Source organism: Ambystoma mexicanum, chromosome 8, assembly GCF_040938575.1.
Source record: "Ambystoma mexicanum isolate Mex_15411 chromosome 8, UKY_AmexF1_1, whole genome shotgun sequence".
Taxonomy (NCBI): Eukaryota; Metazoa; Chordata; class Amphibia; order Caudata; family Ambystomatidae; genus Ambystoma; species Ambystoma mexicanum.
This window is the reverse complement of record NC_090929.1, coordinates 402,050,270-402,068,231: the sequence shown is the minus strand read 5'-3', so window position 1 is coordinate 402,068,231 and position 17,962 is coordinate 402,050,270. Positions and strand designations below refer to the sequence as shown.

The following is a 17,962-nucleotide window of genomic DNA, read 5'->3' as shown; positions in this document are numbered from 1 at the left end:
TTGAGGCAAAGGACAAGTCTTGCAGTCCTGTTCTGGATAAGTTGTAAAGGGTGGAGACCAGAGGCAGGAAGATTTAGGAAGAGGCTGTTGCAGTAGTCCAGCCTAGAGAGGACCAGAGCTCTGGAGGCAGTTAGCTTCTGGGGGAAGGAAAGTGAGGAAAGGAAGACTACCTCTGAGGAGGTGCAGCTGATAGTTTGACTTCTTAGAGACATCAGCGATGTGAGGAGAGAAGGAGAGGGTTGAGTCGAAGTTGACCTCAATGTTCTTAGCCTCACAGGTAGAAGCAGGACGAGGGCCCAGAATGGGCGACCAGAGAGATAGAGGAAAGGAGGGAACTGGTGTTCTGATGAGGATGATCTCTGTCTTACTGGCATTAAGGCAATGATCATTGGCGGCACACCACTCCTGAACTGCAGACAGACAGTTTGGCATAAGAGAGGGAGTAGAGGCAGCCAAGGGCAGCCTGAAATAGAGCTGCATGTCATCCGCATAACACTGAAAGTTGGGGCAGAGGGCAGCAAAGCTGTGGGCAAGAGGTGCCAGGTATTGGTTGAACAGCGAGGGAGAGAGGTTTGACCCCTAGGGAACATCACAGGTAGAGCGAGAGAGAGAGATAGAAGAGAGGAAGGGCCCAAGCTGGACCTGAGAGGGTCGATCATTGAGAAAGGTCAGCCAGGCCAGGGCCTGATCAGTGATACCCAGGTTATCACTGAGGCGATTAAGCAGGATGGCGTGGTTGACCGTATTAAAAGCAGAAGAATAATAGAGGAGAAGGAGGACAGAAGGAAGGTTAGAGTCAAGATTAGAAAGCAGATCTTCACAGATGTTCAGGAGAGCAGTTTCCATACTTCTGGCCGCTCTGAAGCAAGACTGGTGGTCATGGAGACAACCAACAGATTCAGTGTGCAGAGTAAGCTGGGTGATGGCCAGCTTTTCCAAGAGTTTGCCCAAGAAACGATTGATGGAGATCAGGCGATAGTTAGCCGGAGAGGAAGGATCGGCAGAGGGCTTCTTAAAGAGGGAGTGCTTAAGGGGCTAGGGGAACGTTCCAGTGGCAAAGGAATTATTGCAGAAATCTGCCAAGTCTGCAGCAAGGGTGTAAATGTGGTCCTTGATGGTTCTGGGTGAACAGGGAAGAACCTGTTTTAACAAGACTTTCATAGATTGGACTTGTCTAGAAATGTCATCAGGGGTGAACAAGGCAAAGGAAGAGAAGGGAGGAGGAGAGGCAGCCGCAGGCGGGCCAGAAGTGGAGGAGGAGGAAGAGGAAGAGAGGGTGGACATGATATCCGGAGTTTTAGTGGTGAAATGAGAAGCCAAGGCCGTACAGAGGGCATGGAAGGGAACAGGAGAGGTAGAGACTGTTGCACGATTGGCCAGATTCTTGCAGATTTGGAAGAGTTCGGCTGAGTTGTTAGACGCAGGCTTGGATGTGTGCTCTCTTCTTGGCGAGAGCAGAGCGTCTGTACTGCCTTTGGAGAAGGCAGCAGGCCAGTTTGTCAGAGGGTGCACATGTTGCCCTCCACTTCCTCTCAGCCACCCTGCACTTGCGTTTGCGCATGACGAGATCGGAATCGTACCAAGAGTTGCACTTGGATTTGGGCTTCAACCAGAACCTCATGACAGGGGCAAGTACATCAAGAGTGTCAGAGATAGAAAGATGAAGGTTAGATAGGGCTGTGTCAGGATGTGAGTCAGCCAAAGGTGCAGCAGGAGGAGAGAAAGTAGCAGCGAAAGCCTCAACTGACACATGCTTCATGGGTCGTTGACAGAGAAGGTAGGTGGCAGTGCTGGAGTCGGTTTGGCCTGAGGGGTAGAGAGAGAGATGGGAGGAAAGGAGAAAGTGATCACTCCAGGAGAGAGGAGTGGCGAGAGGGTTGGAGAGGGGGAGGTCTGAGGAGATCAGAACATCCATGGTGTGCCCTGCAGAGTGCGTCGGGCCAGAGGGAAGAAAAGAGAGAGAGTCACAGAGGTTGCAAAAGAGTTGTGCAGAAGGACCGGAAGCATCAAATTGAATGTTAAGGTCTCCAAGGAGGGGAAGCTGAGAGGTAGAGGCAAAGAAGGGGGAGAAGAGCTCCGCCCACTCAGAGAGGAAGGAGGCTACCTGGCCTGGTGGCTGGTAGATAGTGGCCACAGTGAGAGAAAGGCCAGGAGATCTAGAGAGCCTGCAGACCAGGCATTCAAAGGAGGAGTATTCCTGCATAGGAATGATAGAAGCAGGGATCCACTCCAGGAAGATCAAGGCTACCCCCACACCAGGACAGTTGGTTCTGGGTACGAAGAGGATCTCGTAGCCGGATGTACGTGAAATGGCGAACCACCAAAGGTTTGCACCTTTCTCATGCGAACACACGTACAGACCCACACCCCCACCCAGACCCACAACACACCCATAACACACCCACCCACCCACACCCTGAACACATCCCCACACACACACCCAACATAAACACACCCCACTTACCTTTTTCTTCACGCTGAGTCCCTGCAGCGCCAGTTCTTTTTCACTTCACCTGAAACACTTGTGTATAGGCGCGTTATAAATGCCATATCATATCCTATCTGTGATCGGGAACCAGCGCGGCAGGGTCCTTTCCTTTTTTTTTTTTCTTTTTTTCTTTTACGGGGGCTGCAACACCCTGCTCACTATAATGTAAAGTATAGTGAGCGGAGTGTTGTGGGGGACACCCCTGCAGCCCTTGTTTTTTCTTTTTTTTGTTCACGGGTGTGCTACAGGGGTGTCCCCCGCACACCCTGCGCTCACTATACCACACAGTATAGTGAGCGGGGTGTTGCGGGGGACAACCCCTGCAGCCTTTTTTATTTTTTTACTTACCTGCAATGCTACCACCAACGGTTCGAACTTTTGGTGTTCGAACCTTTGCTGGTAGCATTTTTAGAACTTTTTGTTAATGCAACCGTTTAGATGCAGTCTTTTTGTACAATAACCTTGTAGCCATTAGGAAGGAGAGTGTCAAAGCTCATGACAGAGCTGGCCGTAAACCACGTCTCGGTCAGACCGGGTACATCCAGATCGAGTTCTTTCAGGAGACGGCAGATGTCAGAGGAGTGTTTGACAGCTGAGTGAGAGTTGAGAGTAGCAATGTGGAGCAAGTTTCCCCCATTTGAAGGACTTCCGTGGAGGGGTACAGGTCAGAGGTACACCCTGCAGAAGTGTTGTAGGTGCCGGAGTATGGTTAGAGGAGGAAGGAGGAGAGGGCAAGGTAGCCAAGGAGGAGGGGGTGGGTGGTAGAGGAAAGAGGCAAGATGGATGTGAGTCATCAAGTGCTATTCATGAATATATGGGCAAAAATGTGTTGGTGTAACAACAGCTAGTCAAGACTGAGTGGGTGAAGATGGGATAGATGGGCTTGATGATGTGGATTGACCATCATTATCTGCCCGAATGGTACTATCCTCCCACCATCAATTGAACCACCTATACTGGTAACTAATACGACTGTAGTAGGTTGCAGGCGATTATCATGGAACGTCGCTGGTCTGCAAAGACACATGGTACACCAGGACTGGCTAAACGTTATCTATGATTTCGATGGTATTAAGTCAAAAAATGTTTATTTTAAAACCGTTTACAAAAAAGATTGATTTCAGAAAGACTGCTCTGCGACCGCAAAGAGCGCAGGTGCGCAGGGGCTGACAGGCACGGTGAGTCCCAGAGGAGGAGCCGCAGGCGTGTCTGTGAGCGCATGCCTGTGCACGTGCCTGTGCGTGTGTGTCTGTCTATGTGTGCAAGTTGGAGAAAGGGGAATGAAAGTGTTTATGTGTGATTGTGGGGGGGAGTGGGGTGGCAAAGAGGAAAGGGGAGGTAGGGGGTGGAAGCCCCCGAAATTTTTTTTTTAAACTCTGCCATGTGCTTTTTCAACTTTTTGAGGGCCGCACAAAATTGACTGAAATAAATCAGTCTTTTTTATGAGCGGCTTTCAAAAAGAATAACAGTGACATAGAACCAATTTCAACTTGGTATGTCAGCAGGAAACAGGGTGATGGATAATGTGGATCTACAAGGTTTTAACACATTTATGACACCAGCCAGCAAAGGCCCTTGCGGGAGGACAAAGGGTGAATTATTGACTTTGGTAAGCCCTCAGGTTGGCTTAAACTTTATACCGAAGCCAACTGGCTCCAAAGATCTGCAGTGTTTAGAAACAAATACCAAGTAGGGGAGGAAAGTAGTCCTGTTCAAAACATATAACACACCCTATGGTGCAGCTGCACTTGATAGTATCAAGAGTATGCTCGAGATAAACGCCAATAGACATGGGTAGATGAGACCGAACCCATTAATCATTTACAAGCTTGGTTTCGGTGGAGCTTTGGTACTGTAGATCAGGGATTTCGCCTGGGATTTATTTTAGTGAAATACACTATACTAAGCCTTGTCCGGGTTTATGCAATTTTAGTTGACCTACGCACAACCTTTGATAATGTCCTGCGTGTACTACTGTGGGAGGACCTTCAGCAGAGGGGTGTTCCAGGGAATCTTCTCTTGTATATAAGATCCCTATGTGCAATATAAGGCATCAGATGGGACATGGGAGGGCAGCAAACCTCATCCCTGGCTGTTGAGAGGGGCGTGTTGGCTCCCTCCTTTTCTGCCTCTACATTGATGTATTAATATAAGAAGAAAAAGAATTGAAGTGGATTCGAAACTAGGTCTCCGTGCGCTAGTAATCACTATTTGGGTTAGGGTGAGAAAAGTGAACTGAGGACTGGTGATAAAATGGTGGGTGGAGGCAGCAATCACTCTAATCCCGCCAACCAATCCACTCTGGTTGGTGCTAGTGAAGAAAAAATGAGGATAGGGATGGTGATGCGCTCTACACCATTACAGTAATACAAAACAGTGATATATATATTATTTAATTAGAACATGAACAGCCGACTCGTGTTTCGACACACAGGTCGTCTTCAAGGTTGAGTGATTTTATTTATTTATTTTTTACATTTGTAAAACGCAACTGCAGCCCGCGGGCATTGAGCAGCTGTAAGCGGTGCGTAGGAAGGCTTGATTAAGGGTTACAAAAAAGCCGCCCCAAAAGTGTTCTTAGACATGAATACAGTGTTACATAGGCAGAGTTCCTAGGTTGCAGACCAAAAAGTATGCACATATATTTGAAGAGACTGGTCTTGATGGCCTTGCGAAAGGCCGTATGAGAGTCAATTTGTCTGGTGTGCGGTGGAAGAGAATTCCAAAGGGTGGCTGCCATGGTGGGGAAGCTGGTGCCACCAGCACGCACTCTGCGGTTTTTGGCACAGTGATCAAGTTGGAGTAGGCCTCTCTGGATGGCCTGGATGCACAGGGTTTAGAGAATCTCTGCATGAGATACTGGGGGGCCTGATCGTGGAGACATTTGTGTGTGAGGGCAAGAGTTTTGAAGATAATTCTTTCCTTGACCGGTAGCCAGTGGACCGGACGCCTAAGGTCAGAGATGTGGTCCCTACGTGACAGTCCCGTGGCTGCCCTGAGGGCATTGTTTTGGACTAGTTGAAGTTTAGCAAGGTTTTTCCCTGATGTACCTATTAGAAGGGCATTGCAGTAGTCCAACCTTGAGCCAATTATTGCCCTGGCGATGGTGAGGCAATTCTGTTGGGAGAGGTACGGTCTGGCTGCGGTGAGAAGTTTGGAGTAATAGGCTGAGGTGGATGCAATGGCATTGACCTGCCTATTCATTTTCAAGTTCGGGTCCATGTATACGCCTAGGGTCTTGACCATTTGGGAGAAGGGAATAGGAATGTTATCTATGGTGAAGGAGTTGTATTGCTCGTCCAGTTTGGTCAAGGTGGACGGGGATCTAATAAGCAGAAGCTCAGTTGTTTCGCTGTTGAGGCATAACCAATTTTCTGCCATCCAAGATTGGATCGTGGAGTAGATGGAATTGAGCGTGTTCAGGTCGGACATGTAATCCCCCGAGAGGGGGATAAGCACCTGGGTGTCATCAGCATAGTTTGTGTATGAGATGCCCAGGGCGTCAAGGATCTTGAACAGCGGTCTCGTAAAGAGGTTGCAAAGGGTTGGGGCGATGCAAGAGCCCTGTGGGACGCCACATTGGATGTTGCTCGGGTCAGCGCAGGAAGAGTCGGAGAAGACCTTCATTTCTCTTTCCTGCAGGAAAGAAGTTATCCAATTGCAGGCTGCAGGGGAGAAATTGGCTGCGGTGGCAAGATGGTGGCAGAGGGTCTTATGATCCACCAAATCGAAGGCAGCTGATAAGTCCAAAAGGAGGAGTAGAGCAGGTTTGCCTGCATCTCTGAGGTCGTCCATCTGATTCTTGAGGTCCAGAAAAGCTGTTTCAGTGCCATGTCTTGGCCTGAAGCCTAACTGCCGAAGACCAAGAAGATGGTTCTCTTTGAGAAATTTTTGTACTTGCAGGTAAGCTGCTTTGTCCAAGATGTTTAGTAAAAAAGGGACAGTGGTGATGGGCCTATAATTCCCTGGGACCGATGGGTCTAGGGAGGGTTTTTTGAGGAGCGGACGAACCCATGCTTCCTTGAGCTCAGCTGGAACATGGCCAGACTTGAACGAGGCGTTAATGAAGGCGGTGATGAGGGGGACAAGGGAAGAGGCACAGTCCTTGATCACCTGAGCTGGGCAGACGTCCCCTTTACAGTTGGAAGGCTTAATGGATCTAAGGAGGGCATCGACTTCAGTTTCAGTCATGTCCTTAAACTCAAACAGCAGGGAATGGCAAGTGTCAGCTGATGGAGCGGGGGAGCCATGGTTTTTCGCTATAAGGTTGTTAAGTGCCATTTGGTGTGCAAGGATCTTGGCGTGAAGTGTGTCCAATTTATCCAACATGGCGGACTGAATTTTGCTACACCAGGCTTAATCTTCATCTGATGAGAATACAATTCAATTGTACATTTAAAAACAAGTGATCACGTAAAGAGCAAAGCGTGAGTCATATCAGCACAGATATTAATATACCAATGCACAAAAAAAATTAAATGAAAATTAAAGAAGCATCGCACACCACACTTCAGGTAGAGAGTGGAGGGCAGGCGGTTGCAGTGACAACAGAAAAAAGAACAAAAAATCACAATGAGCAAACACTTGGTAACGTGCTTGATTAGAGTCATGTACCATACTAAAAAGAAGAACTAACATGTTGATAGTTGAGATCCATGCTGTAAAATCAAATTGATTGGATGGGTAACCTGTGTTCGCATGGACACCGAAATCAAACCGCACGTGAGTCAAGCACCAGCCAAATACAGAGGTTACATCAGGAAGAAACAAATGGTGAAACGGTGAAATAAAAAGTAAACAAAGCGCCAAGTAGCTAAGGAGATATTAAGTGCCAAGATTGTAGAATATATTGTTTGGACAGCACGTGTGTGACCAATGAGAAACCAATCCAAACATGCAGCCCATGTGGATATATAAAATTGGGAGTCGTTCAAAAAGTATTCTTACAGCACACCAGTTGTAAGCAACAATTGTATGAGACAAAATTCTGAAAGCTCCTCAATAATTTAGAAGACATTGCTATCAGAAACTACACAACGAGTAAGCAATTCACCAACATGAGTCCAAACGGACGGTCACATACCTGTTCGGAGGCCGTGAAAACTACATAGCTATAGGAGGCTGATTTGTCATAAGGATGACCGTCAGAGGGATGAATAACAGCCGCAATGGCTAGATCGAGTATATCGCCTGGTGAATAAATAATGACAGGAGCAAACGTTCAGGTGCAGAATCAAGTGAAAGCTATCTGAATCTAATAACGCCGTACAAGAAGCATGCATGCTGTGGAGATACTTACTTGTTTAATCGAGCAGCGATACGAGAATGCTGGGTGATCAGTGTGCAGCGCCTGTGACAAACTATAGTCATGAAATAGTTCTGCATACGTCACGGAAGTGACGTAGGGAGCACAGTGACGTTTAGCGTCGCTTCAATGACGTCACATGTAAACAAAGTAAATCCAAAATGAAAGTCGCTCACAATTAAGTTAAAAGTACACCTCATGCTGAGGTAAATGAAGGGGGCATTCAACTTGTGCGTGGTAAGAATACTTTTTGAACCACTCCCAATTTTATATATCCACATGGGCTGCATATTTGGATTGGTTTCTCATTGGTCACACACGTGCTGTCCAAATAATATATTCTACAATCTTGGCACTTAATATCTCCTTAGCTACTTGGCGCTTTGTTTACTTTTTATTTCACCATTTCACCATTGGTTTCTTCCTGATGTAACCTCTGTATTTGGCTGGTGCTTGACTCATATGCAGTTTGATTTCGGTGTCCATGCGAACACAGGTTACCCATCCAATCACTTTGATTTTACAGCATGGATCTTAACTATCAACATGGTATTTCTTCTTTTTAGTATGGCATATGACTCTAACCAAGCCAGTTACCAAGTGTTTGCCCATTGTGATTTTTTGTTCCTTTTTTTCTGTTGTCACTGCAACCGCCTGCCCTCCACTCTCTACCTGATGTGTGATATGCGATACTTCTTTAATTTTCATTTTACATTTTTTGTGTATTGTTATATTAATATCTGTGCTGATATGACTCACGCTTTGCTCTTTACGTGATCACTTGTTTTGAAATGTACAATTGAATTGTATTCTCATCACTCAGCCTTGAAGACGACCTGTGTGTCGAAACATGTGTCGGCTGTTCATGTTCTAATTAAATAATATATATACCACAGTTTTGTATTACTGTAATGGTGTAGAGGGCATCACCACCCCTATCCTCATTTATCTTCTGCATTACTATAAGAACTTGTAATTTCTAGTCTGGATCCTCCCAAATTGGGCTCAAATAGGTTCCCCGCATTATTCATTGCGATGATGCAGTAATCCTGGCCACATCTCCCATGGGTCAAAGACATATCCTAGACATATTTGTCAGAAAATGCAAAAGCTTACACTTGGTAATAAACACAGAGAAAACCAAGCTAATGATATGAAGACATTGTTTATCCAACAGACGCACTTTAAAAAAATTGAGGTCCAAGGTAATACTTTGGAGCAGGTCAATATGTATGATTATCTGGGGATTAGATTCTCAGAGAATCTCTCATGGTCTAGTCAGCAGGTAAAAGCAACCATAGGCAAATACTGAGGGGGAATACGTTGCATCTTTAATACCCATGGTAGAGGAGTGATCTCACCTGCCTTACAACTTTATAAGTCCTAGGTTCTGCCGGCAGCCCTTTAATGGGCTTAATTATGGGGCTTTCTGAAGGTACCTGCTTTGAGTATATCTGAGAATGATTTTTTGAGAGATCTCCTAATACAATCTTGAAGAGTACTGCTAGCCAATCTTCGCTGGGAGTGTAATTTACACCCAATCGAGATTTTGCGCGTCCAACCATCACTATATTGGGTGTGAATATAGACAAATTTAGGCTTAAATTACTTTTGACTTACCCCTACTAGATTTCCGTCTGAATGTGTCAAGATCACTCCCATGGCTCAAGTTCATTCGCACAGAATGGAGGTTGAACCCGGCACCATTATGGTACCACCCAGAAAGTATGATCCCGAATGCCAAACAACAAGTAAAGGAGGCATGCGTAGGATCAACTTTGGAGCGAATGAAACAGGAATTGAGTATTGGACGCTTGTACTTAACCACTAAGCAACTGGCTGGCTATGAAAACTATCTTGATGTGATAACCCCGAATATGCACATGCTCTTTATATTCAACTGCGTACAGACGCCCTAAAAGTGGCATCCTTCACGGTGAAGTGGAAAACCACTAATCAGCAGAGTTGTCCGGTTTGTGATGTGGCAGAGGAGACAGTAAGTTATTTCTTGCTCCTCTGCAAGGGTTATAAAGACTTGAGATCTTGTTATCTACTTCCCCTATTTAAACACAAAGGTGTTTGGACCATCAACTCTGCATTAGACCTGTGTAAGAATACTAATGATCTCAATGTTGTATTTTATTTGTAGCTAAGTTTCTATTCCGTGCATGGTTGAGAAGGTCAAGATGTGGCAGAATAGATTTTATATGATTTTAATGATGACATTGTAATGTAAACAGATTTATTGTATTTAAGTGGTATTTAATAATGTGCTTGCCTTTAAAAAAAAAAAGGAAAAACAATGCTCTGTTGCTTTTATGGCAAATGTGCAAAATAAAGCTATGTTCATCATATTCCGATGCCAATAAGCACATAAGAGAAGTCTGCAGATAGGTAAATGAAGAGTCCTAGCCTAAAGGCTGCCACTCGCCCCTATCATTCAGACCGTACTGATGACTTTGAAGAGTATACAGCCAGTATTGTTCCTTTCTAGCTAGCTGTTCCTCCCTCATGTGTGTCACCTGTTGAAATGCTTTCAATGACCCAGCACCGAACATCGTCCTGGTTATGCCACTGTTCCAAAAAATGGTCTACTAGTGGGGTTGATAAGGTCTTGGTTCTGATGTTGGACCCATGTTCCACTATCCTGTCTAATAAAGATAGTTGTGAAAGCAAAATGAAGATGGAATTAGAGTGTCCGCCTTGACGGCACTGATGATTGCTACTAAGGGTGAAACATGTATGCAATTGTCAGCATCGTTGAGCTTCTTGTCCTGGGTTGAAAAAACCTATTTATAAAATACCACCTATGGACAAACACATTTTTCAAACACATTTTTCTGAAGCAAAAGCATGACATTTGAGCTGATTTGCATCCACACAATCCATTGCCCACCTGGCTGTGAACTGGAGATGAACTTCCAGTGATAGCTGTTGGATGGCGGTGTCTATGTGACTTGGCTGAAATGGCTAATTCTACTTTCAGTAAAAGGCAGAGAAATTACATTTTATTTTCTTTGAATGCAAACCTCTCCATCTAAAAAAAACTCCAGAATCCAGTAAACCTACCATCAATCGGTTCTTCCGGTTGGTTCTTCTGGCAAAGTCTTGATGTTTCCCCAGGACTTGGAAAGAGACCCAGCCCTCCAATGAAACCAAACGATCCGTCAAAATGCTGGACTTTATTTGGGCAGTGCCCTAAAAAAAGAATTCAAGGAATCACGAGTGTTGACTTAATTTGGGATATATTTGAGACATATATACAGTAAAAACAAATATGAACAATATCACTTGAAAAATCATCAATTGTATGACTGTGACCTCATTTGTTTTTTGAAAATTTGGGTTTTGGAGGACATACAAGCTACACAAATACACTGCGGCTTATCAGAATTATGATACACAAATGATTATATATTTCTATTTGCAGTCACACCAGGTTGCACCCACTGAGAAAGTTGAGGATTTGTACAGAACACAAAATACATACAATCCCAGCTTTTTGCAGGGCCTCCAACTCACACGGTAGTTAACCCTTACTCAGCATCCAGGACCCTGACATTGTGACAGACCATCAGGATCCACGGCTTCCAGGTATTGCTAACATTCCACAAATCCTGATAGCTATTCTGGCTCCCACCCTCTTCAACATGTACATAGATGATTTAGGTATAGCATTGAAGTCTCATGCTTCCTATCCCCCCGAGCTGGGACATCTGCACATCGAATATATGGCTTATGCAGATGACATCATATTAATGGACCAAACCCCCATAGGCCTACACTACCTGAACTTGAACACTACCTCGAGATACATGAGAGAATTAGAATTGAAATTAAATGTAGCTAAAACCAAGTTTTCATTTTCAATCTGAAAAGGGGCAAACTAGGGAATTGTGTCTGGTTTATCAACAATACCAAGCTAGCTCAGGTTAGTTACGGAAAGTACCTTGGTATCAACTACAAACACTGCAGCTCTCAAGGGGTTCAAAATATAGAGCTACTGATGAAAAGCATGCCTTTACCATCAAAAATGAAGAAAATTGATAACAATTGTTCTTTCCTACCCCTGATTACATTCTATAAAGGCAAGGTTGTTACTATTTTGACTTGCTGTTCAGAATCCAAATTGAAAAGAATACAATGGGAAAAACTAGAAGAGGATATGGAAGGCTGTTCTGAATCTACCCAAAGGTGTTCCGATTCAAACCATACGTTATGAAATGGGCTTAAAATCCTTAGAGCCAATTGTACACGAAATTGCTTCTCCTGTATAACAAGATCTTGATGCCTACACCCGACTTATTGTGCATCAAACTGCATGCAGTTATGAACATGCGGACATGTAATGATCTAAAGGAATGGGTGAGAGCGTTACAGAGGACTCTAATTAATATTGACGTAGTGAAAACAAACTGTTTGCATTCCCAATGCAAGTCAAAAGAAACCTCCAGCAGTGAAACCAGATTTTTTTCCACAACTTATTCCAGCAAATATTCAAATAAAAAGTGAAGATAACATTTTCTGAGGCTAAGACCTAATCTGCTCTCTACAAAATAAATTGATAGTATTAAATCCAATCCAGGCTTCAAAGTTCTGACGATATTGTGGATGGTAGTCGGAACATGTAGAACATATTTTCATGGGGTGCCTGCACTTACAATACAAACTCACAATGTATTTTACAAGATTTTTAGACACTTTAAAAAATATGGATGTTTCAGAGATCTGGAAATCAATAATGAGCAGTAACCAGATCTCATTTTGTATAGTGGCTATGAATTTTACAGACTACGTTTTTACCAAATAGAGATGATATGTAAAGACCTTTGTATACTTCATGGATTAGTTGGCCTTTATATATTTTTGTTTGAAATTAGTATAGATTTTGTTGTTTCAAAAATGAGTTTTGTGAAAGGTTTGCATTGTCTTCCGGCTTTCCTTAGTTCTATCGAAAAAGGAATGAAGAGTGCTTCTTAAATCTGGGTTGTTAAGTGATCTTTGCACATGAGCAGAAGGATTCGGAAAGACGTATGCAGTCAAATATGTTGCTTGATATAAAAATCTGACATGACATTGAGCAAGAATTTGGGATCAGCATTGAAGACTAATGCAGTCTTATGAAATATTGTATATGGTTTATGATAAAAGGGCTTCTACTTTGCTCAACCTCTTAGATGATGTAATCACTACTAGAGAAGATACCTTCCAAGATAGAATTTAAATCAGTCTGGAGTCTGGGTTTGAAAGGAGGGCCCATTGTCTTTGACAAGACAATGCTTACCTCCTAGGGAGAGTAGTGTTGTTCATTGGGGAGAGAGGCTTTCATAAGGCCCTCTAAAAAATCTACAATAGTTAAGGAAACCTGAGAGGGTAATTTCAGTAACTAAAGCAATAGTTGCTAAATTAATCTTTATGGAGGAAAAATCAATGCCTGGAATTAACCAAATACGGATACTGCCCTTGCTTCCTGGCAACTATTAAGAGTACTGGCCTTTCTGGAGGCATCATAAGTAGAATCGTTGCCTCTTAAACCGATATGATGTTCTGGTGGACGACCTCATTCAGGATGGCCGGGTAGCTGCAGACAGGTTTAAATACCCGTATTTGAAGTTCAGGAGCCATACGTTTTTTTTACAGCATATCCGGCCTGCATGGACGATTCTTGTGTGGGTCTTGTAATAAACACATACATTCTGGGGAACACCAATGGGATGAGCATGCTGGGCTAGTTGAATCCTCATTGCCTTGGATTGCACCAATATGATGATGCCCTTGGCAGGAGAGATGGTGCAGAAACGTCCCTGACCAAACAGCCAAAAGGGCAGTCCTATGAGGGAGGGCGTGTACAGCAGCAGCTGAAAATAGGTTGCCTGTTCCTAGAGCACCCATCTAATCCACATGCAGCTCTTTAAGATTATGCTGAACAGCTCTACTGATATGTGCGGGAATTCCCTGAAGCCCCAGGCTCCTGATGGGGTGGCATCTACTGGCTCAAGGGGTGCACAAAAACAGGACAAGGAGGGTTGTGCTGAGGAAGAAGGCAAGATGGTGCCTCTAGAGGCTTAAGAGTGGTTGAGAGTCGGGGCAAGCTGTGAGGCCGATTCAGAGGCTATGCCGAGTCCACCCGGGTGCTGTGTGAGTGGATGCAGCCAGACTTGTAGTGAAGGAGCCAGGCGGGAACAAAGCTTGGAATAGCAGTGAGTTTGGCTAAGCACAGAAGAGAGGAGCGGGTGAGTCGAGAACGGAAGCCCCATGGCTTCTCTGGGTAGTACACTGCCATATTATTTAAGTGGTGGCATAACAGGGTGTTGTACCCACTATGCAGATGCTTGGCGAACGTATGGAGGGGCACATTGAGGCGCTAGGTGGAAGACCTGGGCAGTGGAGGATCAACTTGGGAAGGCAGTTGTTTTGGGGGATGCTTCCTCCCGCTTATCTGGTGGCCCTCTGGGACCCTTGGAGCATTCAGAGTTTGATGGCTGCTTTCCAGATGCATCCTATTTGGATCTGGGCCTGTGGATTCTGGAGCACTTGGAGGCAGGAGCCGCCTGTATTCTAGTGCCAAGACCGAATCAAGCTGCAAATACTATTGTTTGCCGTCGCATCCTACAGGGCAGCCTCAGTGTTTTGTGGCCTCGATTATTACAGCAGCTTCCAGGAAAATATATACAGATCATGGTGGGGCCAACTCACTGTGCCAATTTGCCTACATTTTCTTTTGACATTTTTATGGGGGACAAGCCCCCTCATACCCTTTCTACACCCCCCACACCAATTATTTTGTTTTTAATATACCTTAATCCTGTACCCCTATAAAAATGTGGCTGTCAAAACAATGCAGGTTAATGGCCACAATGAATTGGGCTGGAATATATACACCTGGGCTTGTTTCTGTGGAAGAACCTTGGGACACCTGTAGATGTCAAAGCACTGGTCCTACCAAAGGGCAGACACTCTGGTCATCATTCCCAGAATTGAAAAATAGAATACCACCTGCGCTGAATGAGGAGACTAGATGTTTGCTGCCACCCACACCTGACCAGACACTCCCTTAATGTGACCCTGTAGACTACCTAATGACGTTGAAGAATGTCATGACCGACCCAAAGAAAAAAGAAACTCACAGCCTTGGCAGAGCTGCGTAACTCTCTGGCAGCTGTCAGGAAGATGTTTCTTTGGAAATGTGAGTAGATGATGACAACAAAATCAATTCAGGCATTGCAACCCAACCAGGACATAACCAAGTCTGACTTGGAAGCTATTAGACAAACCTTAGATGTGTCATTGGACAACATGAAGGTTTTGGAGAATCATTATCAATAGAAGTGGGAGAACCACAACATGAGGGGCTGTTATGAAGTCTCTCTTTTGTCAATGAGCTCAGCACTCATACACAGACCAGCTGTGGAGTCTTAGATTAGTCCAGGTAGAGCTTTATTATACATAATGTACACTATGTACATAATCCAGTTAATCTTGAGTATATACAGCAGTTCATGAGACAGGACAGGAACAAGGATAGGTAATTGACAATGCATACAAAGGAGCAGACCCACCGGCCATCCTATCATCCCAGCTCAGGCCCCCAACTGACACTCTTGGAACATTCACTCACAGATCCACTCAACATTCTCCTGAGCTGCATTCATACATCAACATTCTATTAGCAAGCACTCCTGGCCAGTGACAAGACAAGACTTATAATACAACAGGGGCCTGATTGAAGACAGTTAGGGTGCAAACATAGAGGAACGGATCCAGAAGATGTGTCAGGTGTATTTCCCATAGATCCAAAAGGAGCGCATTGTAATTGATAGGATTTCTAGAATGGGCTCACTGTAAAGGTGTTTGGAAACTCCATCAAGAAATGTGATAATCATATTGTACGGTTACCCAGGGAAAGAACAGACTTTAACAGCTGATAGGGTGCCAGAAACCATTTTTCACTAGAGCCACTCTTTACTGATCGATCAGGATTCGGCAGCCGTTACTTTGAAGAAACGAGGATCCTGCCAACCGATCCTGCCATCCTGCCAACCGATCACGGATAAGCATCACCTTGCTAATGTTTAGAACAGATGGACGGTACACTCTGGTATAGAATTCATGTGTGAAAGGAAAACAACACAATGCATGATGGCCCGCTTGTTGAATGTCAACATAGGCTCCTATCTCTGTGCTTGGTTCAAAGGCAGATTGTCAATCTCGAAACCATGACATCAGGGAGGGGGCAGCTGTGCCACAGAAGAACTAGTTGTCAGCTGCATCCTCTGATATATGCCGTGGCTTCCCAAGAAGGATAGGCCTAGCACTATGTGTGAGCTTCCCATATTTTCAGTGACTGTGAGCCTAAGATGGATTAGCATGCAAACGTCCTCTCAGCTCCTTTCTGGGTCCCGCAACACCTCTATATAACAACTGTATTGGAGGTTTATTCAGCCCAGGCACGGTCCGCAGCCTTGCATGACTGAGAACTCTGGGGGCATGACAATACCTCCTCTTTATCCATGATTGAAAACACATTTATTAAGGAAACTTTCACCCGCCCTACCAGCACCTCTATTTCGTCACTGTTGGAAACTGGTTTCAGGGCCCCTTAGATTTGTGGCCCTTTTGAGATCCTTCCTTTTTTGGCTAACCTTACCTTAAATAATGAGATGTTTAGAGCTGTAGTAGAAACTGCTCAACCTTGGAAATTATACAGACACCTTCACAATAAACTACAGAGCATAGGCACGTTGCATCTCCTTAGTGAAAATGCTACCATTACGGAAGAGCGTAAGAGGGTAATAAAATCTAAACTCCAGATTTTGTTCTTGGAAACTTTTATCTTTGAATCTATTAATCTGACAAGTTTCCCAGGTTATCTGATATTTAAAATCAATTTGGATACTGAACCTAACCTCAAGTGCATGTTTCCTAGCTCATATGGATCTTTATACATCACATTCAGACTCAACATTTTCCCTGTTGCAACATTTACTCATAAATGGCCTTGGGGTTCCACTAACCTTTGTTTATTCTGCACAACAGAAATTTAATCTGACATCCACCTTTTGTTGATCTGCCCTGTGTACAAAAGAACATTGGAAAATATGGCTTTAGCCCAGTCTCCTCAAATATCAGATACCCCATTCTCTCAAATATCAGACATGCTCTATCACGATGCACATGCTTTGTGCAAATCTACCACTAATGAGGATTTTGTTTTTAGCTTTTTGTATAGGGCCTGGATTATTCAAAAGCAATTGTTTCTATGTGAAAATGTAGGGAGCAAAAAGTAGTTTTTAAAAATGTAGTCATTTAATACAATCAATGCAAGCGTGAAAATGTTGCCAGTATCAAGGTCGCCAAAAAGGCTATTTTTAAATACACAAAAGTACAAGGCTGTAACCCCAACAATGATCCAAACCTTTAATAAAACCTCCAAAATCATCCTAACTCTGTTCTTAAACCTTCCTCCAACTCGAATTATATACCCTGAACTCTTACAGAACATTCAATTCAGTGCGCTAAAGCATTTTATTTGCATGTTACTTAATACAAAATCGATACAGTGAACCTAACTCAAACTCCAGCTCACAACAAATGACATAGCCCTTGCCCTAACTCTTGCTCCATTCCTAACTCTAGCCATACCCTAACTGCATCTCTAACACTTACACTAGTGCTTACTTTGCTCTAGCCAGTAGGTTTATCCTAACCCCTATCCTACACTAACATCACCAGCCCCCCTAGTCATCTTATCCCTTTCCTTAACACTTAACCAAACCACTACTCTATTAGCCCTAGCCTTATAAAGCCTACCCTAACACTTACCCTGACACTTAATCTACCCTAATGACTAACCTAACCCGAACATCAACAGCCCTGCAGCAACTACTCTGACAATGACCCTCACTCTTACTGTAATTCTAAGCATTACTCACAGAACAAATTGTGACTGTTGGTGAAGGTGCTGGGGTGGCGAGTGGAGGGGCCGCCACATTTAGCAGAATTGCCATAGTAACCACATTTTGGGATGAGGTGACTGAATGCTGGAGTGATGGTATGTTGTCCTGTCCAGAACACCAAAAATTTCTTATGGAGGGTTTTGATAAGCAAGTTTGTTGTAGGAGCTTCTAGGGGACAACCTATGTTTGCTAAGGTCTTATTAGTTTCTAGGG

General features: G+C 44.2%; 1 protein-coding gene across 1 annotated transcript in view; it reads right to left on the bottom strand.

Moving 5' to 3' along the window:
* C8H9orf43 (chromosome 8 C9orf43 homolog) overlaps positions 1-17,962 on the bottom strand; it is a 906,643-nt gene that overhangs the window by 237,252 nt on the left and 651,429 nt on the right. Inside the window, exon 10 of the mRNA XM_069612161.1 lies at positions 10,863-10,991. Within this exon, the coding sequence (XP_069468262.1) occupies positions 10,863-10,991 (129 nt within the window). The remainder of the gene's footprint in view (positions 1-10,862; positions 10,992-17,962) is intronic.